Source organism: Stigmatopora nigra, unplaced genomic scaffold (genome assembly GCF_051989575.1).
Source record: "Stigmatopora nigra isolate UIUO_SnigA unplaced genomic scaffold, RoL_Snig_1.1 HiC_scaffold_51, whole genome shotgun sequence".
Lineage (NCBI taxonomy): Eukaryota > Metazoa > Chordata > Actinopteri > Syngnathiformes > Syngnathidae > Stigmatopora > Stigmatopora nigra.
In genome coordinates, this window is record NW_027551630.1 from 100,452 (window position 1) to 125,855 (window position 25,404).

A 25,404-nucleotide genomic window follows, 5' to 3' on the forward strand; every position below is an offset into this window, starting at 1 on the left:
GGAAGGTGTGCCCAGTCGTCAGCCTTAATTCTTGAGGAAGCTGTAAGGCGAGATTCAAGGGTAGGGAGATTCGCCTCGGCTCGAACTGCTTCAACAGGAGTCGTTCGTAGTTGGTGTGTGATTGCTCTTGCGGCCTCTAGTTGTACTCTTTTGAGTTTGTTGATGTTAGTGGCTGACAACCAGGGGTACCAGGCTGGGGCGGCATATTCTGCTAGGCTGCGTTGAGTCGCTGTGTAGACTCTGCGGAGGTCCGGCTTGTGCCATCCCCATGTTGTGCCCGATACTAGCCGGAGCAGGTTGGTTCTCCCGTGCATTGAACGGCAGAGCTTGTTGGCATGCTCCCCAAACGTGAGTAGCCTGTCGTATGTGACTCCCAGGAAGGTCGGGTACGGGTTGCAGGACAACCTTTCACCGGATATTGCTATGTCGGGCTGCCACGATGCCTCTGCGCTGTCAAGACTGAAGAAGGCTGTTTCACACTTGGAAGTATTGAGGGTTAGCTTTGCCTGGGAGCTCCACTCCACCACTTTATCCACCTCTCCTTGCAGCTCCTCGGCTACCTGTTCTTTATTTCTACCGGCTCTGGCGATGGCTAGGTCGTCTGCATAGGCGCTCACCATAGTTTTGTCGTCAAACTTCTCCAGCAGGCTGTTGATGTAAATGGTAAACAGGATGGGTGACAGGACGGAGCCTTGAGGGAGGCCTTCCTTGAATACTCTGCTCCGACCAGTGGCAGTGCCGATTCTCACTCGTGCTGTGCGGTTGGTGAACCAGGAGGCAAGCCATTCAACGAACCGTAGGGGGATCCCGAGTCTTGTCATACTAAGCAGCAAACCTGTCCGCCATACTCGATCATACGCTTTGCTGAAGTCAAAAAATGTAGCAACTGTGCGTTTGCGCTGCGACGACTGGAACCCGTCGGAGATGAACTGGGACAGCCGGAGGCATTGATCGGTGGTGCTGCGACCCTTTCGAAAACCGGCTTGCCAGGGACTGAGGATGGAATTCCCCTCCAGCCACCATGACAGTCGGTTTGCTATCATTCGTTCAAGAACTTTCCCAATAGTAGACGTCAGGGCAATCGGTCGGTAACTTCCTACGTCCGCTGGATCTTTCCCTTTTTTCAGGAAGGGAATGATGGTGGCTTCGCGCCAGTGTTGTGGGAACCATTTTGATAGCCAGCTGTTGTTCATGATGGGAAGAAGCTCGATCTGTAGCGGTGTGGTGAGGTGTTTGAGGAGGTCGGGCGCGATCTCATCTGGGCCCGCTGCCTTGTGCGGTTTGAGCTGCGTCAGCGCCTTCTTCAGTTCATCTATGGTGAAGGGTGACTCCATCTTCTGCCGGGGTGAGTATCGCCGGCTGGTGATGGCCATATGCAGCTCTCGCAAGGCGGTACGCATTGGCTCGTCTGTCGTTCGTCCACTGATGGTGGCATATTCTTGAACAAACGCTGATGTCTTTGCTCTGTCACTTGCATATGTGGCGCCGTTGTAAACAAGTGCCTTGCCCGTGTTCGTTGAGCCTTTTCCAGACAGCGATTTCACTACTGCCCACGTCTGGTTGACATCTTTTGATTCGTGAATGCGTTCGAGGTGATTTCGCCATGCGTTTCGTTTCGCCTCCGCCGTCAGGCGGCCTATCTCTCTGCACGTTTCCACAAATTCCTTGCGATTGTTACCCATGTCGCGTCTCAACCGGTTGCGCTTCTTCTTTAGTGCCTGGATTTCCGAGGTCATCCAGGGTGTCTCCCTTGAACGGACGGCTTTTATCGGGACAGCTGTTTTCTCTGCATCTTTGAGGAGAGCAATGAAAGCAGTGAGTTTGCCGGATGGGGTTTCTTCTTCCATAATCTTCGAGAGACCCATATCAAGACTAGCGCGGAATTTCTCCCAGTCAGCTTTCCTGTAGTTGCGGCGGATGCGTCTGCAGGGTCTTTCCACTCGGAGATTTTCGTTCCAGCACATCAGGATCGGCAGGTGGTCAGAGCCCAAGTCATTCGCGGTTTCCCATGAAAATTGATGGGCGATCTCTTCATCTACGATTGTGAGGTCTGGTGTGCTGATACCGGGACCATGGGCACTCCCAGCTACTCGTGTTGGAGAGCCATCATTGAGGGTTGTTTTGGACACGTCTTCGAGCCATTCTTTGATCAGCGTGCCTCGGGCATCTGGTCTGGCGGAATTATCCCATGAGGGGTGATGGGCATTGAGATCACCACATATCACCCCTTTCGTGACAGGGAGATGGCAGGTCCAATTAATGTTGACAGCATGGGCATAGTCCGACGAGTGAGGAGGCAGGTAAACATTCGTCAGCCGGAGTTGACGTCTGCGGGTCGTATGGAGAGTGATCTGTTGTATTTCCAGGGTGGCGGCGCTCAGCATCGATGTGGAATACTGGATCCCCTTCCGGATGTAGGTCACCAGGCCACCACCTCTGTGGTGAACCGTACCGCTACCTTGCCTGTCCTGCCTGATACAGTCGTACCCGTCTATTTGTGGTGTCGGATCTTCGTGGCCAAGTTTGGATTCTTGGATAAGGGCAACATCAACCTTGGTTTTCCGGAGGAGGCTGCCAAGTTCGATCACCTTTGTTGCGAGATAGTTTGCATTCCACTGAAGAAGCCGTATCTGGCGAAGTGTAGACGGGGGTGCTGCTGACCGGATGATTTGTTGTGGGTTGTGCTGTTGTGGTGTGTGTGTGTTGTGTTATTTGTGTGTGTTTTACAGGTGGGGCATCTCCATTCATTCTTCTTGCGAAGCTTGTCCCGCGTAGTTCGAGGCTCCGGCGCGCATTGGCAGTGGAACTCGCGACAGCATGTCTTGCAAACCAGAGGGGGTTTGGCGTGGCCTAGTGGTTTCGAGCAGTGTGGACATGTTGTGTTGCGGGCAATACAGAGACCTGTGGATGGTGGAGGTGACGTGTTGTTTGTGTTGTGTGTTCCCGGGTTGGGTGTGTTTGTGTTGTGTGGGGTGGGCGGGGATGAGGTATTTGTGTTGTGTGCTCCCGATGTTGCATGTGATGTGGATGGTGGTTGGTTGGTTGTGTGTTTGTTGTGTGTGTTGGGCGAGGATGAGATGTGTGTGTTGGTGCAGCTATTACAAAGCCAGTGAAGGTTTTTGTGATAGCGTGAGATGTGCGTACATTGACGGTGCGCGACGTTTGGACAATTTTGACAGAAGATGGGGGTGGTTCCTCTCGGAATCTTTCGTGGGCAGACGGAGCATCGAGCGTCGTTGGCGACTGTAGGTTGATGTCGTGGTTCGGCGGTTTCCCCCCGACAAAGCCGACACAGGAAGCCTATAGGACTCTTTTGCTTAGGTCGAGTCAGGCCAGTGCAACGTTTGTGGAAGGGGCGTCGACAACTCGGGCAGTCGATTGGGGGTTGGTCACGACGAAATCCCTTGCCACACCATGGACATGGTGGGCCCGGGTTACTCTCGATGTCGCCCGCTAATAGGAGAAGATCACGGAGATGTAGCGCGGGACGTGCAGCTCCTTTCGGCCGAAAAAACTCGGTTAGTTCTCCCTTGAGGCAGTCTGGGTGTGGCAGATCTGGATTTGTATAGCCGTCTCCGAAGAGCTGGCTTGACACGACACGCCGCGGGAAGGCTCCAGTTGTCTGCATATTGTGTCGCTGTGTTGATGTCGCTGTGTACAGGCCACAATTCATTCGCAAATAGTAGCTAGCTGGTAGCTAGCGTAACTAGCCCGGCGCTGCCTGCCACCATTTGTCATGCTGTGTTGATGTTGATTTATACAGTCCACTATCCATTCACAAATAGCAGTTATCTGGTAGCGAGCGTATCTTTTCCAACGGTGCTTTCCATGCTTTGTCAAGCTGTATTGATGTCGATTTATACAGGCAACAATTCATTGGGTGTATTAACAAAAGAACCACTAAATATCCCAGCAGTCACTGTGCAGTACTTTGTCTACGGGAAAATAGTAGTCGGTGTACCCTATCGTCTGATTTATTTTATTTTATCGTGATAAGAATTTTAGTATTGGTCCATATATAAAGCACACTGGATTATAAGGCACGCTGTCTATTTTGGAGAAAATGTAAGACTTTTATGTGCGCCTTATAGTCGTGAAAATACTGTATATTAAATTGGAAAAATAAAACATTCATACTTAATTTTTTTCAGGTAATGCTGTATATATTTTGATTATATATATTATTTGTTATCAAATAAAATTAAACCACGATTAATGGGGTCACTTGACTACTGCCCACCAGTGGCACGAGTTATTTTGTCAATCCACCCAGATTGATGGCGAGCACAAAATAAGTGTGCTCGCCGTCATACTGGGTGGATTGACAAAATAACTACATATCCCAGCATGAACCGGACACGGGGGAAAATGAAGTCGCAGGCTGCTTACCATAGCTGTGAGACCTATAGAAGATGGTGTACCCCAGGGGTCTCAAACTCACGGCCCGCGGGGCAACTGCGGCCCCTGGGACGATAATTTGCGGCCCCCGTCTTAATATGAAAGATTAATGTTCGTGCGGCCCGCAAAATTGATATGAATGACTATGTGTTCGGAGCTGAATGAACCACTTACGGTGAGGTATACGGCTCTGGAGGGCGGGACATTGGCCGGGCTGTCCAGTGCCTAGCTCACTCACTCATTCATTCCTCCAATCAGCTGGGTGGAGGAGAAGCCGTGAAGCCGATCACTCCGCTCGGTTCGCACAGTCCTCTGCTGCGTTCATCATAGAACTGAATGAGGCGCTATGATCCGTGATTGAGCTCGTGTCTGTGTCTGTAGCCATCTCCGCGAGTGAAACTAAAACTTAACAGTAAGTGCGTTCTCATTACACTTGAGAAATTTGGAGAGCTGCTGAAACCCAATACGATCGGAGAAAAGTGCGCATGTGCTACAGACCCGCGCAACTGAAAGTTAAAAGTTCAACACGAGACTCATTCCAAGCCCCAGAGATGTGTTTCAAAGCCTGCCGTGAAGAGAAAGGTCAGTGATGAGCACAGACAGTTTCAAGAAAAGTGGGGAGTGCATGAATTCTGTGTTGAGCACAGGGGCACCCCGACATGTCTTATTTGCACTGAAAAAGTAGCGGTGCACAAGGAATACAATTTGAAACTTCATTATACTACGAGACATGCTGAGGAGTACGAAAAATACCAGGGAGATGAGAGAGCCAACCAGGTTGCCAGTCTTAAAACACGTCTTCTGAGGCAACAGTATTTCTTCAAGACGGCTATCAAAGAAAGTAATGTAGCAGTCGAAGCTAGCTACGCCCTATGTGAGCTGGTTGCTAAAGCAGGAAAACCATTCACACAAGGTGAATTTATCAAAAAGTGCATATTACAGGCTGCACATATTGTCTGTCAACAAAAGAAAAATCAGTTCAACCACATCAGCCTTTCTGCCAACACCATGCTAGAGCGCATCTGTCAAGTGACATTTATGATCAACTGTGTGAGAAAGCACTGTTTCAGTATACATTCAGTGGCTCCTGATGAGACCACAGACATCACAGACACTGCCCCAGCTCGCAATATATGTCCGTGGTGTTGATGACAATTTTGAAGTGATGGAGGAGTTGCTCACAGTAATTCCAATGCATGGCCAGACCACCGCTAAGGAATTATGTCATCAGCTGTGTGATGTCATTGAGAATGCCGGTTTGCCATGGAAGAGCTTTGTTGGAAAAACAACTGATGGAGCCCCATCAATGATGGGGAGGAAGAATGCACTGGTAGCACTTGTTAAAAAAAAACTGGAAGAAGAGGGTATGGAGGAGGCCATAGCTCTGCACTGCATTATCCATCAGTAGGCCCTTTGCAGCAGATGCCTGAAGTTTGACAATGTGATGTCTGTCGTTGTGGAATGCATCAACCAAATCAGATCCGGGGGCTTAAAGCACAGTAGGTTCCATGCTTTTTTTTTGAGGAAATGGAGTCAGAATACAGGGATGTGCTCTACTTCATTCAGGTGCGTTGGCTCAGGAGGGGAAACGTGTTGAAAATATTTTTTGAGTTGAGAGCAGAAGTAAAAGACTTCATGGAGATAGACGGGGTTGCTGTTGCTGTGCTCAGTGTTCCCAAATGGCTCATGGACGTAGCTTTTCTTGTTGATATCACACATGATCTTAATGTACTGAACAAGAAGCTACAAGGCCAGGGGCAACTTGTCAGTGCTGCCTATGACAACGTGAGAGCATTCTGCACTAAACTTGTGTTATGGAAAGTCCAGCTCTCAGACAAATATTTGCCATTTCCTAGCATGCAAGGCTCTTGTGGATGCAGGCACGCCATTCAGTGGTGAGAAATATGTTGAGGCCATTTCGAAGCTCCAGGAGGAATTTGATCACAGATATGCAGACTTCAAGACACACAAAGCCACATTTCACATTTTTGCGGACCCCTTCTCCTTTGATGAGCAAGATGCCTCTCCTGAGTTTCAAATGGAGCTCATTGACCTGCAGAACAACTCTAAAGCAGACAAGCTTGGGCAATTTTTGAGAGTTGACCCCCAGCTTCCCTGAACTCTCCCAAATGTTCAAGCGGAACATGTGCCTTTTTGGGAGCACATACTTGTGTGAGAAGCTCTTCACCTTGAATTTCAATAAGTCCAGGTATAGGTCCAGACGTATTGATGAGCATCTTCAAACTCCATTGAGGGTCTCCACTGCTTCCTCCCTCAAACCAAATGTGACTCAGCTATTTGAGAAGAAGCGCTGCCAGGTCTCCAACAGCAAAAAGTAGACAAGAGAAGCTGTGTCCAGAATATTTCATGTTCAATGTTCCATTCAAGTTCAGAAAGTTAAAATTTAAAGAGCTGTTAATACAGACACTTGAAACGGAATAAAAATAATTAGTTTTCTCTACTTAGCCAGCCACTGTATATCTACTGTATTCTCATTATTTTTAATATTTTTCATTACTTATTGATTTATTTTTTATTAATCTTTAAGTTAATTTATTTAATCCATCATTTTTAGTTAAAAATAAAGATATTTGATAACATTGAAATGTTTTATCAGCGCTTTTCTTGTGGAAATATTGATGCGGCCCAGTCTCACCCAGACTCTGCCTCTTGCGGCCCTCAGGTAAATTGAGTTTGAGACCCCTGTCTTACAGTGTCCAATTACTAATTCATACCAATTCATTCTCCAATAAAACATTTTTTTTAAAGCATTGCACTAACGTTCCCCCTCTACCTCCCACTCTCGCTCGTTCGCTCACTCTAACATTTAGAAATGTATTTAGACATTTGAAACGGAATAAAAATAATTAGTTTTCTCCCTGATGCGGCCCAGTCTCTACAAGACTCTGCCTCTAGCGGCCCCCAGGTAAATTGAGTTTGTACCCTATCGACTGATATATTTATTTGATCTTGATAACAATTTTAATATTGGTTCACATTGCCAGCCTTTGCTACCTCAGCAAAGCCTGGAACATTGTCAGGGACCAATACCACCCTGATCACAACCTGTTCCAGGTGGTGCCCTCTGGCAGACGGTACAGGTCTCAGAAAGTATGGACAAATAGACTTAAGGACAGTTTTTTTCCCATAGCCATCAGGACTCTGAACTTGCGTTAGCACGACACACAATCCCTTCTGTGCAATAACTCCGGGGTGTGCAATAGCAATGTGCAATATCTTAGACTGTGCAACATTTTAGAATTTACCTAACCGGGATGTGACTTTTTATATTACAATTTTTTTAATGGGCAAATACACTTTGTGGAGTAGCACCACCAATTTTGTTATACGCAGCTGTGTATGACAATAAAGGCTTTTGATTGATTGACATATTCATGCACGCACGCACGGACACACATACCCAAAGATGTTTAAAATTAAAGATAAGTAACCACTTAGATTTACCTTTAAAATTAAAGATAAGTAGCCAGTCAGCTGAATTCAGCAAAAGGGTCAGGACTTCTGTGCATAGTTGTAAGGCTTTTTGATGGCACCGCTCCTAAAGAAAAAGTATTTGAGACATGACAAACTCTTAAAATAAAGTTCACAAAAAACAAACAACAACAAAAACTTGTTTACGCAATACAAAATGTTATGTCACAAAACCCTTTAATTCCAAGACAACAACTGTTTAAGTTAGGAAACATTAAACAAAATATAAATATAAACAAAAAGTACATTTCCTTTATCAGTTTTTTATTTTTTGCTTTTGTTTAATAAATACTTTATCTTTTTGCACTTTTGTCAAATTCAATGTAAAATATCCCTCTCCTTACTAAAAAAAAACTCCTGAAACAATTAATTTAGAGGTACCCCAGTATCACATATAAATGTGTGCCCAGGGCTAACAACACACCGTAAATACATAACAGAGAAACAATGTACTTGTGTTCACGTAGCACGTTCAAGTCTTTTTTTGTTTATGTCTGTAAATATAAGTGTTTTAAGTAATGTTCTTTCTTTTAAGTCACTGACAAACAGTCATTTCCAAGATGGCGCCGTTCACGTGGAAGCCAGTGGCAGTAGCTCGTATACTTATGTTTTTCGTGTTTTACAGCCATCTATCTTTTTTTAATTACATTTTAATATTTCTTAATACATTCCTTTTTACTTTACTTTGTACTTTATCCTTTTTACTTTAATGTTTTTACAACTTTTCTTGTTCTGTTATCCTGGCTTCTTTCAGCTACTTCTTTTTTGGAACCATTCAGCCATGCCTACGCTGTCACACACGGGATTAGCTGTTACGATACAGACCAAAAGGAGCAACACCCCAGTGCCGCCGGAGTTTCGGAGCTGGACAACAGTGCCGGGGGAAGAGACAACCCTTCTGACCAACCATTCCATCGTGGGATAAGATGGAAGAGCTGTCGGCACTTACCAGCAACGGAGTCGAGTTCTTCCCAGCTGCTGTTTTCTTCAGCTCCAGAGGAACTGTGCGGATAAGCTTGGAAGAGGACTCTGCATATTCTCTGGTTCCAGATTTTTTCCAACTTTACAATGTCTTTTTGAGTCTATCTGTTTTTGCTACCGAAACCAAGATGGCACCATTCAAATGACAGCCGGTGGCGGTCGCTCCGTCCGCTGGTGCCCGTTTCATGTTTTTGCTGCTTTTCTGTTGTGATTTGATTTGGTCATTCTTAATGATCCCATTGACTTTGATTTGCTTTGTACTTTGTGCTTTTGCTTTGTTGTTTTGCGACCTTGCGACTGTACTGTCTAACTTATAACAATACCTTTTCTAGCTACTGTCATAATGACATTTCCCGAATACGGGATGAATAAAGTTATCCAATCCAATCCATTTACTTTGGAATGTCTCTAGGTACGAAATTTTCAGGTTACATTATTTTTTATATGCAAATGAGTTACGAAATCCCCCCCCCCCCAAAAAAAAAGTAAATGCACTTCCTTATCTTATAAAGGGCTATTGCCGCCATCTGGCGGACAAACACGTATTTCTCATGTTTTTCATCGAAAATTGGGACCAATTTTTAAGGGTTTAGTTTGTAATTGTGTGAGGACCCTGGAACAAATTAGAGAATTTACATATAAAGTAATGCTCTACTTATGACACTTATGACACATTGGTTCCATAACCAATCAATTTCGTAAGTAGAGGTACGACTGTACATGAAAACTGTCCATTTCAATTGAAATGAATGCTGAATGACTAAATCTTTGGGTGCAATAATAGCATAAGATACACATTATGCAGGTATTATGGGTGATATTTTATTGGTTAATGATTGGTAAACACTATGGTCAGCACGTTTAACTACGGTAATATTTAGGCATGTCCTGTTTTTATGCGTATATAAGCCAACTAAAGCGGCGCACAGTAGTACTACCGGCATACGATCAATTTTAGATCAGAGTAAAATTTTGAGCAGATATTCATCTTTAGATACGAGACAAATTTTGATATACGAGCGGACAGCGGACGCGAGAGGCTGCTCATAAGAACATCATGGGCACGGTCTCTCTCCCCGTAACTGTTTGTGGTCGCAACTCCCTCGTGTATTGTCTCTGTGAGCACTAGGCGGAGCATTGCATTTTTAGTGTTTTTTCCCCATTAGTCATTGCAAATGGCGACGCGATCGCTAATACGAGTTATATAAACTACTTCAAGTTGGCAAGTGGTCCTGCGTTATCCTATCGTGAGGACATTTGTGGGCATCGTTTTGGGAATATTTTGAAGGGAATACAAAATCAAATAACCCTCGAAATTGACTGAAAGTCAGGGTGGAGGCTGGACAAATAGAGCCAACCTGGGAGAAGAAAGGTATCAAAATGTCAAACACAATTAAAATTAAGTGTGAAATAGGAATTGTAATCTTATATTTAATATTGCACCCTTTTGCACTCTGATGTATTAAAAGTTACTAGAATAGAATTTAATTTACACCTATTGGTTAAAATGTGCACTACACCTTTTGTTCTCCACCTCCTTCATTTGTATTAACGCCTCCCATTTTTATGACTTGTCTTATCTCTATTAAAAACACCGTTGAAGCAGCTCTTTGGCGGGAAATAGCTTTGAGGAGCTTGGAGAGTAGTCACACTTTCTGGCCTTTGAATTGTTGCATCCCCGCCCTGCAGATGCGGCCTTAACTTTTATTCTATCTGCCTCAGTGCGTGTTCCTGTGTTTGAGTTTATTGAAGTGTTGGCCTGTAGCCCCAACATAAAGTTTAGTGTTAGGTTAGATTAAATTTATTTTTGAGTGTTTGCATCGTAATCCAAGTTCATTTAAATTTGTTTATGTTATGTTACGAGCGCGTTGCCCTGAAAAAAAGTCCCTACAGTCCATATAATTTTAGTACTATTAATCACATTTAGTAATACTAAACCACTCGTTATTTGTTACTTTGTTAATAGATGGCAAATTAGAACAAATATGAATGTTTTCCAATCCAATATCCTGTTTTGGGTGTTTTTACAGAGGGTTGGAACGAATTAATTTGTTTTTAGTTCATTTCTATGGGAAACATTCATTTGAGTAATGAGAAAATCAACGTACGAGCTCAGTCTCGGAATGCATTAAGCTCGTATCTGGAGGTACCGCTGTATATACGAGTAATAACGGTATCTTAATTATGTCAAAAATATTTAAGGCAGGTGTTTCAAAGTTTATTTATTGATTAGTAGTGTACTCACTTTGTGAAGGTTGTTTTAGGTTGTACTCACCTGAGGATGGAGGAGGGCTGACACATAACTGTTCAAAGACAGGAAAAGCAAGAACACTAAAACCTGAAAGAAGAAATAAAAAGCAACATCAACATTGCATCTATAGCCGCCCCTACTAGTCTATGATGTTGATGACATAAATGTGACGGGGGAAAGCATACCGTTGAATATTGCGCCATAAAGTCAGTTGAAAACACATTAGTACAGCTAAAATGGCGAGGTATGGATGCTAGAGTTTTGGGCATGGAAAAGAACAGTGGCACAATTAAAATGCCAATATATTAGGATCATTCCCTGCCAATCTTATGACCAAGTACTAAAACAGCTGTTGTGAAACGGCAAAGCCACTGTAAAGTAGATCCATACACAACTCAAGACAGAAATTGATGTTTATTAACAAAAAGGGCAGGCCAAAAAAAAATTGTATCCAAAGTATAATAAAAACAGCACGATCGAGTCGGCGAATAAATTAAGGCTCTCAAAGTACAAAAGAGACAACAGAAACATTACAGTACCCCTCCTCAATGGATGCCAGCAAAAACTTGCTTGACAACACAAACACATTTTGGCACATGCAAGTACTAAATTTGGTCTTCTTTAAACACTACGCACAAAATGGTTCCTAGGTTAGGGGCTCCACGTTTTTAAAGACCCCAAAAAGGAATCAACATGAAATTTGAGTTATGTCACGTTGATTCGTTTTGGGGTCTTTCCAAACGTTGAGCGCTCAACGTAGGAACTGTTTTGTGCGTGTATTTAGAGACGCGCACATTTAGTACTTGCACACGCCCAAATGTTAATGTGTTTGTGTTGTCGAGTGATTTTTTGTGGTTTTATTTTCTTTAATAAAGAATATGTGAATTTGCTTTGTCTTCTTTTTAATATCATTTTAATTAAAACAAATATATCTATTGGCTTTTATTTGACAAACAATTGTTCGCGAGTCCGGCAATGAAGTGTCCGGCGACGATATGTCCGGCGACGATATGTCTGTCCGGCGAACTGTCCGGCGACGATATGTCTGTTCGACGAACTGTCCGGCAACAAAGCGTCCGTTCGACAAACCTTTCGGAGACGAAGCATCCGTTCGACGAACAGACCAGGGACAAAGCATCCTAAGACGAAGTGTCCGTCGATGAAATGTCCGGACACGGATAAAACAATCATCCGCTCCTGAGTAAATGAGGAGAGCACTAAATTCTAAGTTCTTGTCTCCAAAAGGTAGTACTATTTGTAGCCTCCTAGTTTCCTGGTGCTCGTCTTCCTCTTGCACGCTGTGTGTGGACTCACGCGAATTACTGCAGACATAAGAAGACTTCGTCATCTCTCTTCCGGAGTGAGGGGGAGGTAAATCCACATTGGTGCGAGAGACATCCGCAGCCCAGTTGCACGACTTCCACTCCCATCAAATCAGGAACCCGCTTCGGTGCCCAAACAGACGGTAAAACATCAACCTTCCTCGCAGCCGTTTAGCAGCTCCCCATAGGGGTTCTTCAATTGCTACAGCTCTCCCCGGCATGTTCTTGCTCACGCTCCCGTAGCCAATTATCCAGCCGAATGAACAAAGCCATCAGCTCCCCCGGACCGGTTGTGTCATCCCGAGCAGCCAGCTTATCTTTGACAACAGGGGAAAGCCTGCATCAAAAAATTCCACACCGTGCCTTAGCGCAAAATCCACACTCAGCCGCCAGGATTTGATCGTCTTCAATAAAGTCCAGCAAGCGGCTCCCTGCCTCCTGCTCTGCTACTTGGGCAGGTGGCATCAATCTTCCAACTGTTATTGATAGCGCACTCATCATGTTTATCAAATTGCAGATCGAATTCTCATGCCGGCCGATCATGCGATTAAGACCAGCGAGCGGGTGACCAATGCCTTCCAGAGTTGTGGGATCCACTTGGTCGGAGTATTCTGTTGTGAAAAGGCAAGCCGTAGTAAAGTGGATCCATACACAACTCAGAACAGCAATCGATGCTTAAAAAAATTAATAGTTATTAACAAAAATAGCAGACCTAAAATGTGAGTATCCAAAGTATAACAAAAACAGCATGACCGATTCGGCGAATAAATTAAGGCTGTAAACGCAAAAGAACAAATAAGAGTGGACACAGCTACTGCCACCAGCTGCCACCTGATGGTGCCATCTTGGAAAAAGTAGTAGACCATACAAATTGCCATTATTCACTAGGCAATGGGAGTTAGATGACGAGGCAAATACAACAAAAGTAATGGTCTGCTATCATGAATTGGACAAATTAAACATTCTACTAAGATTATAATTGAGTTAATAATATAAATAATTTATTGCTGAATGACTTAAGATATGAATAATTAATACCTAACTTAATACACTTGTTGATGCAATAAGTGAGATGTTTAGAAACTGGTACAATTGTTTCAATAAGATAAGGTAAATATTTGATAATCATGAGGTACAGACTTGAAAAATTATGTAAGAAGAGTTTTTGAGCCTGTGAAAACTGTGAAAATATAGTCAACTAATTTGCTACATCCATTAGGACTAAACTTGCGGTAACACGACACAATCCCTTCTGTGTAATAGCTTCGGGGTGATGTAATACGCGAAGACGGGGGGTGATCTGCCTCCTACTGGCTTACTGAAGATAAGTGAAAGACAGTGAGGGGTAAGTGATCCGCTCGGGGGGTGATGCAAAGTATCCATAATGGCAGAAAGCCAAGTTACGAGTCCAAAATTATCAATTATTTGGGTCTTTTGCCGAGAAAACGCATCTTATGAAGAAGCACTACCAATTTCGTCATACGCAGTTTCTGGGTATGATCAAAATTAGGCTTTTGTCGAGTCAATGATGATGACAAAGCCTATGTCCGATTATTATTATTAAATAAATTATTTAAAAATCAAACAATGTGATTTTCAGTTTTTTTCCCCACATTCTGTCTCTCATGGTTGAGGTTTACCCATGTTGACAATTACAGGCCTTGTGAATCTTTTCAAGTAGGAGAACTTGCACAATTGGTGGTTGACTAAATACTTATTTGCCCCACTGTATATGTTCATATACACGTTCACCCACACAACCAAACATTTTTAAGGCCAGTTGTTTTACCTCTTTGTGTTTGATGTCCCTCTCTGGTTGCAACATTGTGAGAGCATTTCTGACATCTTGCTCGCAGCCTTGTAAGACAGCATAGAGACTGGAGGCGAACAACAATGCTGGAGCAGAGGGCATCTGCAGCAAAAGCCCCCTCATCAAACTGTAGAACAAAGATCAAAATAATCAAGGACCAACTTTATATTTTGGAAGACTTGTGCTTACTTTAATTTTAAAAAAATATTTATTTTTAAAAAAGTACATTAACATGTACATAAGCCAGATGGGGCCACAGGTTTCGATGAAGCTGGCATTATTAATATTAAGGGTGGCCATGGTGCTGTTAGGACCTCGAGTTGTCCTACAACTGAAGGGTCAACAGTTTGATTTTAGGCTTTGACTGCCAATCTTTGAAGTGCCCTCTGCCAAGGCACTGAACTGGAATTTACCCTTAGCAGGTAGGCCTTACATTGCAAGAGCATGGAAAAAAATTATAGATAAATGCACTATATAAGTATATTCAACATTTACCATTTTTAATACTTTGTTTTTGCTTTTTTCATTTGGGGGATATATTATATTTATACCTGCACGCCCAGCTTCGACTGGTGGTGATGAGCTGCAGTTGTTCTGGTGGACTTTGTCCAAAACGCAGACGATGCCATGATGACAACAGCACTTCTGACAGTTGCTCCCACCAGAGCTAAATCATTCATAAACAAAACATTACAAAAATAAAAGCAAATAACTTCAAAACAAACTAATCACAAAGGAGAATGTGAAAAAGTAGGAAGTAAACGGAAAAAAGGAACATTTCATTTGTACAGACCATACAATGATTATGGGTATAAAAAAGAGATTAACATAGTTTCACACCTACAAGGCGCATTTAAAAGTCTAAAATTGATGTGCCCAATCAGTCGGTGTGCCTTGTTTGTGCAGCAAATAAAATTTTTGTATGGCCGTGACCTCTTGAGTGACTGGATGTCTTTCTTTCCGGCACGTTACTTATCGCGATCAACGCAGCAGACGTGTACCCTAAAAATATGCTCCCCGCAAATTCCAAGCATTACGGTAAATCCATTCTAAACATTCCAGGTGAGTGACGAGGCATTTGACGTTAATGTGCTTAACCCTCAAAAACTCTCAATACTCAAAGAAACAGCACATTACAGCTATACAGAGATTAAATGCCTGACGTGAATGACAACAGAATGCGGGTGTGAACGCTTGGAAAATGACTGAAGCCATGGCTCGAACACAATTCAACAGCGAGGTGAAACAGATTTGCGAACAGCTTAGAAGTGACGCATGTCGCGAGTTACAACGGATTGTGAATGACTGGGCTCAAGAGTCGGCTTGCACTTTTGTTCGAGCTTTCACCAAAGCTGGAATCAAGTTACCGGAATACACAACTATGACTGACAGTGAGATAGACCGTAGCATGTTGAACGCCGAACTATTTATATGAGATACAGAAGATTAGGAGTTGGACGGTTTTGTAGATGTTTTGCTGCTTTAACTTCTATTAACTTGTGTACCTTTTACTTTCGGACATAGGCTTTTGTCATCATCATTGAATCTACAAACAACAACAAAAGCCTAATTGTCATCATATACAGAAACTGCGTATGACGAAATTGGTAGCGTTTCTCCATAAGGTGCATTTTCTCGGCAAAAGACCCAAATAAGTGATCATTTCTGACTCATAATTTGGCATTCTGGCATTATGGATACATCACATCACCCCCCATGCGGATCACTAACCTCTCACTGTCTTTCACTTATCTTCAGTCGGCCAGTAGGAGGCAGATCACCGCCCGTCTTTGCATATTACCTCACCCCAAAGTTATTACACAGAAGGGATTGTAGGTCGTGTTACCGCAAGTTTAGAGCCCTAATGGATGTGGGAAAAATTTGCCTTCAAGCCTATTTGTCCGTACATTGTGGGACCTGTAGCGTCTGCCAGAAGGCAGCAGCTGGAACAGATTGTGGCCAGATTGGTATGGGCCCCCGATGATGTTTCTGGATCTGCTGGGGAAACGAGGGCTGGCAATGTCTTCCAGTGAGAGCAGAGAGCACCCAACGATCTTCTGGGCAGTGTTAATCACTTTCAATTTTACCTCAATAAAGCAGTATCAAAACTTAGTTTTGCCCGTGCGGTCTTAAAAAAAAAACACGCTAGCAGTTAGCATAACATATGCTAGCAGTTAGCATAACATACGCTAGCAGCTAGCATAACTTATGCTAGCACCTTATCCGACAAGGTCCCCTATGTATTGACAAAAAACAGAAAATATACCCGCAACTGAGACTGCGTCATCTCAGACGGTGTGTTTTATAGGTGTGAAAATATGGTACTACAGTGTTTCCTCGCTTATCGCGGTTAATGGGGACTGGATCCCCCCGCATTAGCTGCGTATCCGCGAAGTAGGCCGGCGCCATCAAAAACGCTTAAAGAAATGTATAACACGTGCACAAAACCACCACCAGGCTAATATGCTGTTCATTCAGGTGTTTTATTCCACATTAGAATGCAGGTGTTATGTTGGTGCATACAAACAAATCAAATACAGTATATTTGGAGAGAGTAAAAAACTGCAAATGTAATAAATGTTAACTTTTATTCAGAAAACTCAGTAATTCAAAAACATCATAGCAGAGTCACTCGATCCTTGTGGGCTTTGAACCTGTCTTCTGAAGTTCGTCCTTGAAAAGAAATGTTCGGGACACCATCCTCTTCCAGTAGAGTCCTGTTTCAACCATATTAAAGACTTGCTCCGGGGCAAAGCCATTTTTTTCTATCATTCCCGGAAACACATCCTCAACATAACGCCTCGCTGCTGCTCCATCTGCAGAGGCTGCATCTCCAAGCAGCGACATTCTTTAGTCCGACTTGCCGCTTAAATCTCACAAGCCAGCCCTTGCTGGCAGCGAAAGCCGTACGTGGTCGTGGGTTAGTCTGGCTTGAGGCACCGGGCAGAGGATCACCTTCGTCGTCGTCGCCGTCGTCTTCTTCCTCGTTCAGAACGTTGACGTCGTCGTCACCACTCGCATGCACCATGGCATCAAACAAAGATTTAGCCTTACTACGGATTAGGTTTCCGTCCAGGCTGATTTGCTTCGCCCTACAATCACGGATCCAAATAACCAGTGCGTGGAGAGTGTTTGGGAGGCATCACGAAGGGCTTCACAAAACTTTTACGCTTAACGTGGCGAGAAGCGTACTGTATAGCACGAGATAGGCGTGGACTGAGAATGGGCATCCGTGGTGAATGGGCCAATGGGGAGTCGAGTATATTCAGTGAGCATTCAGCTGGCCATTCAGCTTGCGTTTATGCCCGTGATGCCCCATGATGCTTCCGTGATGCTTCCGTGATCCCCCATGATGCTTTGCGCGTACTTGCATTCTTTGTGTTTTAAAATTTTGTAAAATGATGAAAATACTAATTCTAATTGAATATTTTGTTTCCACACCTTGTAAGATGATGTAATTTATAATTTTAATTTAATATCTTTAATTTTTTTCCAGAAAAAATCCGCGAAGCTCTGCGCACGCGATAGCTGAAGCGCGAAGTAGCGAGGGAACAATGTATTACCTATTGCCTAACTGTTGTTGTTTATATTAGGTATGATTATACATTGGAAACATTAAAACATTTATGCCTTTTTCATCCAAATAAATCTCAAAATATCCCTATATCGTGTCCCATTTATTCCTATATTCTAAATTTATGATTTAGCAAATTAGTTGACTATATTTTCACAGTTTACACAGGCTCGAAAACTCTTCTTCAAGTCCACGATTGTCTGTAAAAATGACTATGAAAGGATTTTCAGGACACACCTCAAGGAAGAAGTATAAGGAGTACTCTATAGTTTTAAAGAATGATGCTTACCACTGTTGAGACGAGCAGTAGAGGGCAATGATGACTTATCTCAGACCAGACTTTGTTGAACTCTTCAGTCACATTACTGCAGCGTGCACTTCCACATAAAATGCTCTGAAGATATAAAAATATATAATAAAAAACTATTTCTTCATCAAGTAATTAACAAGCTCCAGGTGGTTTCAAGATATTTGATACTCACTCTGAGAAAGTGTGAGGTCAATTCAAAAGACAACAAGCCATTTGTTGACCGTGCGGTCCTCTAACACAAAAAAAAAGAATAAGACAAGAAAAAAAAAAAATTATATATATATATATATATATATATATATATATATATATATATATATATATATATATATATATATATATATATATATATATATCACATACAACTTGTGTAGAAGTGTTTTTTCTCCTATCTGGAGATGATTCACAGGATCAGATTCACAATTCACAAGTCATTTAAATTCACTTTAAAAAAAATCAGAGCAAAATGGACATAAAAGTACATTGATATAAATTGCTGAAACCTCATTGTCCCTCTCTTTGTGTCACTGTATGTCTACGTCTCTTTTGCTTTCAAATCAGAAGGAGATACTCAACCAATCACACTCACACCTAAGGGAAACTTAAGTGTTCAACCAAACAACCATGCATGTGCCAAACATTCTAAAGCCCTCAATTCCATCCCTGAAACTATTTCAAAAACTATACCAGTATTGTATGAAATATGTGTGGAACATAAAAAAGAGAAAAGGATGAAGAAAATATTTATTAAGACATTAAAATGAATGAGACGAAAAGACCCTTTTCAACAGGTGTAGGGTGAGTGCAGAGGTGAGGACGGAGCAGGTGGCAGATGTTTGGCATCAAAGTACAAACTTTGCATCGGGCACAAAAGTGACCAGTTCTTCACAAGCATCCAAGGTGCAGAGCAAATGATGAAGATGGAGCGGTACATGACTGGAACCGTAACCTGATGAGTCGCCGAAAGACATTTCGGCGAACGTTTCGTTCGCCGAAACCCCCGTTCGCCGAAACGTCCATTAAGCGAAACGTCCATTTGGCAAAACGTCCATTCGGCAAAACGTCCCTTCAGCGAAAGAGCCATCGGGGAATCGTCTGAGTACCGACTGGAACAGTAATTTCAGCAGTCATTTTGTTATCAACTGACAAAGCCATGCAAAACATAGGAACAAGGGAGTTAGATTAGCTTCTGAGGGCCGTTGGACACAAAGGGATTAGGTACAGGAGCGACCACTGTCCTCGAACGAATTGTGGCAAACTGACAAAGCTGACAAAGTCCGTTTTCTCCTTTGTGCCATCACCAACCTACTGCCCACCACGAGTCACAAAATTTGGTATGGAAACCTGGTAAAACAAACTACCAGTATGAACACAACTTTAAATGAAATTAATAATTTTAAATCCTTCGAGTCTAATTCATCATCATCCTAACATTTGAAAATTTTCAAAGTCTGACTCATCATCATAAGATTCACCAAACAAGTTATTTTTTTCCAAGTGTCAGCACCGGAACAATAGAACACAATACAATAGAACATGCCCCATCGAGTGGACAAAGACAGGTTGTTATGTCTCTCATTGAAACTGCTACCGAGTGTAGTTTTTCTCCAGGATTTGGTCATAAAAGCGAATACCTCTTGTATTAAATGCACCTGAACTTTGCTTCAGTTTTTTGGTAAGAAATTTTGCGCGTTTTACTCAAATAAATATCGGATATGCCACAACTTCCTCAACATTGAATAATTTTGAGGAATAAACCATGTCTCAAATGGTTCTGGTTGATTGCGTACCTGTCAACCCCAGCCAATTGCTCCCCTTATGAATGTTTGCACACAATTGCACTTCCCCTTATTTTGGGATGATAAACCTTGACAAACGATGCAGCACCTAATTACTCAATGCAAGACAGACGATGTAGAATAAAAACAAAGATAAGTGTGTCAACAAGGTACTTTATTGTAAAATGAAGCTGAGGAAGTGGAGTGAGAGGAGAGTCTGAGGGTTCCGTAGCCTGCCATTGATTGATTTGACTTGACCTGGCCTTTCAACATCTGCGTGACTGGGAAAAGAAACTTGTGAGAGCCTCAAATTGTGTCAGCGTTCTTTCTACCAATTTTAGCAGAAATAGCCATCGTGTTCGGCAATGCTTGAGGATTTGTTCATGTTCAGTGTTTGGAAAGTCGTGAAACTCCTTAAAATTCTCCATTTGCTTTGAGCTGTTCTTAAAAGAAATAAATGCTATGTACCAGCAAGTGATCCACATTGACTGTCTTCAGTCCACTTTTTACACAGATACTGCGAAGGTGGCAAATGCAGCCAATGCTAAACACAGCCTCCTTTTCCATGATCCTTGAAAGAACATTTTTCTTTCCAACCAGTGTTACAACTGCAGCTAGCAAATCCCACAACATTTGTTTGAGGAATGTGTTTTTCTTGAAACAGTTCATCTATAACGGCAAAGATTACTGACACTGTACCTGATACCAACTCCGGGAAATAAAGGAGTCGGATTTATGTGTAATATCCTTCCATAAAGTGAGCTAATATAACCGGTCTCTTTTTGGTGCCAGTCATTACTTTTGCCAATCATAAGGGTAAAGGGCTGAGTTCTGCAACGTTCAATGACATGGCATGTGTCATCATGTGCTAGGCTCTGCTTTATGCTCGTCGTTGCCTTCGTTCTCCGACAAGCAAACTCTTAAAAATAATACAGACCATACTTTTATAAGTTCAACCACATAAATAATAACATAATAATAATATAACATAAAAACAATAACATACATTCATAGTCATCCTATATAAAAATCTATGTACAGTGGGGCAAATAAGTATTTAGTCAACCACCGATTGTCTCCTACTTGAAAAGATTAGAGAGGCATGTAATTGTCAACATGGGTAAACTTCAACCATGAGAGACAGAATGTGGAAAAAACAGAAAATCACATTGTTTATTTTTTTTAAGACTTTGCAAATCATGGTTATGTACCCTTTTTTGGCAATAACGGAGGCCAAACGTTTTCTGTAACTGTTCACCAGCTTTTCAAACACTGTTGCTGGTATTTTGGCCCATTCCTCCCGGCAGATCTCCTCTGGAGCAGTGATGTTTTGGGGCTATTGTTGGACAACACGGACTTCCAACTCCCTCCACAGATTTTCTATGGGGTTGAGATCTGGAGACTGGCTAGGCCACTGAAGGACCTTGAAATGCTTCATACAAAGCCACTCCTATGTTGCCCTGGCTGTGTTTAGGGTCATTGTCATGCTGAAAGACCCAGCCTCGTCTCCTCTTCAATATCATTGCTGATGGAAGGAGCTTTTCAGTCAAAATATCTCGATACAGCCGTGCCTCCGCAATCATTGATTCCTTTACACAGATAAGTCATTCTGGTCCCTTTGCACAAAAACAGGCCCCAAATGGAGCCCCAGATCGAAGGAGATTAAACTATCTTATTATCTAATAATTGCGACCACAGTATATTTCTTTACACCTAGCGTTTTACCAATTGCAGATCCAGTCTTCCCAATCAGGTGCAGGTCTACAATTTTGTCTCTGGTGTCCTTCGACAGCTCTTTGGTGTGGGCCATAGTGGAGTTTCGAAAAAAGAAACGGAGGTTGTGGATAGGTGTCTTTTATACCAATAATGAGTTAAAACACAGTATTAATACAAATAACGAGTGGAGACCTTGTTAGACCTTGTTTGAAGTTGGACCTCTTTGACAGCCAAAAACCTTACTTGTTTGTAGGTGATCAAATACTAATTTTCTACTCTTATTTGCCCCACTGTATATCAGATATAACAACATTACGTTTAAAGAAACATTATTTACTTTAATAAAGAGAAAAAAATTGAATTGAATAATAAAATAATGTCTCGATTGTCAGTAAGAAATTAAGATACCTATGAAAATGTAAATGTTTACCTTAGCGGTCTGTAAATCTGGGAACATTGATTTCACCATGTTAGAGGAATTTTCAACAGCCATGAATGGGGTATTGTGCTCGAAAAGAAAATCGCAGAAGAGAATTTCTACATTTGTGACTCTGTGGGATGCCGCTGGTAGAAAGTAGAAAGTACTTGGTCAATAAGTCGGATCCTTGATTCCGTGTTTTCTCACTCGGCGGTCCGTTCATATTTGCCGTGCTTTCACAACAATTCCAAATTCTGCCGCTGCATTGATTATTTAAATCAGAGGTCCTCAAACTATTCCACAAAGGGATGCAGTGGGTGCCGGTTTTCATTCCAACCCATAAAGAGCATACCTTTTCACCAATATGGTGTCCTACAGGTGCAATAAGTGGATTGCAGTCAGGTGCTTCTTGTTTTCTGCAGAAATGTCATTGGTTAAAGTGTTTATGCCCTCGAGGTTCGGTTTGTCTACCCGATTGACCATATTTATTCGAGTATAACGCACATTTTGTAGCATACCACTGAAACCAAGTTTGGGTACATGTTATACATGAGGTCTCTACTTTCATGACTAAATCCCGGGAAAAGCGGCCGTTATAGTGGGAGACGTGAAAAAAACGTTTTAGCAGGGCCCAGTGGGTGTAATCTACCTTTTTTTTTACACAAAATTAGCCCTCTCAAAATAGCCTTCGACAAGTTTATAAGGGAGAGTAAATAAAAAAAAGTTGCTTCAGAGAAACATTAGCGGTGCAGCTGCTCACTCGAGGCTGCCCAGGGAGCGCTTTCCTAACTGAAGAAGAATGGAATCAAGTCTTTGGAGAATCTGATGATGATGAATCAGACTAGGAAAATTTGTAAATATTAGTAATTAATTAGACTAAGAATTTAAAATTGTTAATTCCATTTGAGAATTGTGTTCATAGTGGTTGTTTCTTTTACCAGGTTTCCGTACCATATGCTGTGAATAAATGTTTTGTCATGGCGACATGCGTTCTGCATTTGCCAGTTACTAGTACCGGTGCAATGCTTGGTGTGAGCTGAGAAAATGTGAAAACAAAAATGTATAGCAATTTTGGGTAAAAATGTATGTGTGTTTTAAATACAAAATAGCTGATCCCACATATCAAGAAATTAAATTGAAGAGCACCTGATGATCGCTGACATGTTGTATAAGCATTTGACAGTCGAGGTACATCCTGTCTCCTTCCACCTGGACTTTAATAAATGACATTGATTGGAGAGCCAGCATTACTCTGTGGTACATAGACATCAAGGTTTATGATGGTGACAATCTTGCGAATTAATCTTGAACTACATATAGGAAGTGAGCCTACCTGTTCCATGTGTTTAGTGTGATTTCACAATTTAGATGTGCTGAAGCTGATCTCAATGAGGCAGAGAACCTCTGAGATACTATCTCAAAGAGGACGTCACATATATGCATTCTGCTTGGTTGACTACCCAATAGCTCCAACTCATAGATCACCTTCTACTTTCAAGCATAAACATTAAACCATTATAATTTTTAGTCTGGTGTTATTAGTGTAAAATGAACATTTATTTCATACCTGTAATGTACAAATAATCTCAGGAAGACAGGTTCCTTTTTGTGAGACTGTGTAATCTTCAAGAAGGTTTACCCTGTAAACAATATTATCCATTAGGTATGGTACTTTGGTAATGTCTGCAAAACACAATAGAATGTAACACTTGCAGTCACCTGACCAATGTCATACTTAAAGTTTAGCATGGCGGCTGTTGACATGCTGTAAGGCAATGTTTTTCAGATTAAAAAACTTCAACGTCAAGTCTAGAGCGAACTGCAATAAAAGCAATTTGAAATTCCTTTGACTCAATCTTTCAGTTGCACTATAAGCTTAAATTGACTAAGAACAATTATGCATTTATGATATAAAATACCCAAATAAATATATCTAAATTATAGATATTTTGGGACTTTTAATATATACTTCATGCTCTTGTGGGTTTTAAATAATAATATTGTCTGTGGAAAAAAAGTACAGAGAAAAGTTAATATTTATATTTGGAGGCCAATCATAATATCGGTGTAGTAGGAAAAGCTAAATATTGTGGATCCTTTTGATTGACACAGAAAAAGTTCAAATTTAAAGGCCTACTCCTACCGATTTTTACAGAGCAGTTGAATTATATAATCCATTCATCTCTCATTTTCTAAACTGCTTTATTCTCCTTAGGGTCGCGGGCGGTGCTGGAACCAATCCCAGCTGTTTCCAGGCCAGAGGCCGATTGCAGGGAACAAGGTGACGGATAACCATGCACACACACACCCTTACCCATACCCATACTAGAGCCAATTTAGAGTGTCCAATCAGCCTACCATGCATGATTCGGGAATGTGGGAGGAAACTGGAGTAACTAGATGAAACCCACGCAAGCCCAGGGAGAACATGCAAACTCCACATAGATGGACATGACCTGGATTTTAACCCAGGACCCCAGAGCTGTGAGGCCGGCGTGCTAACCACTAGCTCCACCGGGCCACCATCCTGTCCCGGAGTATACAAGAAAAAAAATCATGGCTCACACAGATCTAGAACTATTGCAATTTTCCCAAAAAGTATTTTATGTAACGCTACCATTAGCTTTAATAAAAACCGGTGACATCAAAATTGTACAGGAGCCAGTGGAGGCGCATATATGTCACAAAAAAACTGAGTATCCAGAGAGGTTCTCATTGGTTTTTATCATGGAATCCCAAATTGAAAGTTGGTCACAAGTCCTGAAAACATCACACCATACAAGTTCAAAAAGGAGGCAGAAGCATCAGAACACAGCCCCAGTATCACAGAAATAGAGAGACACAGTCCTGGCATGGATTCATCAACAATTTACTGAATGGGAAAAGTTAAATTTCCAAACTGAATTTTACAAGAAAACCTGGAAATTGAAAATCTAATAATTTGTCATCTCTGGATTGTTTAGTGCACATTTGGTTGACGCTGGCCAGGAGAACAACACCGGATGAAACCTTTGTTTTGTTTCTAATGCCTTTGACCAGGGCAGCTTACATGTCAACAACCTAAAACCGGGATATTTTACTGCAGTTTAGCTCAAAACAGAACAAACTCTTTACCGGGTGTCTCACTTCCTTGTGTCTGTTAGGTCTGAAAATACAACTTCAGGAGCAGGCTAAGAAAGAGTGAGATCAATTTAAATAGAAAATAGGTTTATTAACAGACTGCAAAGTGGACAGTGAGAGTTCCTACAATGGGGTCCTGTTCAACGCGATGTTCCTGCGACTCTAGTCGAATGACCAGTGAGTGTGTCTTAAATACAGGCAAAACTGACAGTTGTCCCTAGGACTTTGGACAGA

The 25,404-nt window shown here is 42.1% G+C and overlaps 1 protein-coding gene across 1 annotated transcript in view; it reads right to left on the minus strand.

The window, feature by feature from the left end:
* The window catches only part of LOC144193050 (Fanconi anemia group A protein-like), a gene marked incomplete at its 5' end in the record, with an annotated part of 89,318 nt that overhangs the window by 18,463 nt on the left and 45,451 nt on the right, over positions 1-25,404 (minus strand). Inside the window, 9 exon segments of the mRNA XM_077711867.1 lie at positions 7,864-7,957; positions 11,147-11,209; positions 14,234-14,381; positions 14,806-14,921; positions 18,118-18,222; positions 18,311-18,370; positions 23,197-23,302; positions 23,384-23,538; positions 23,618-23,690. Coding sequence (XP_077567993.1) covers positions 7,864-7,957; positions 11,147-11,209; positions 14,234-14,381; positions 14,806-14,921; positions 18,118-18,222; positions 18,311-18,370; positions 23,197-23,302; positions 23,384-23,538; positions 23,618-23,690 — 920 coding nt within the window.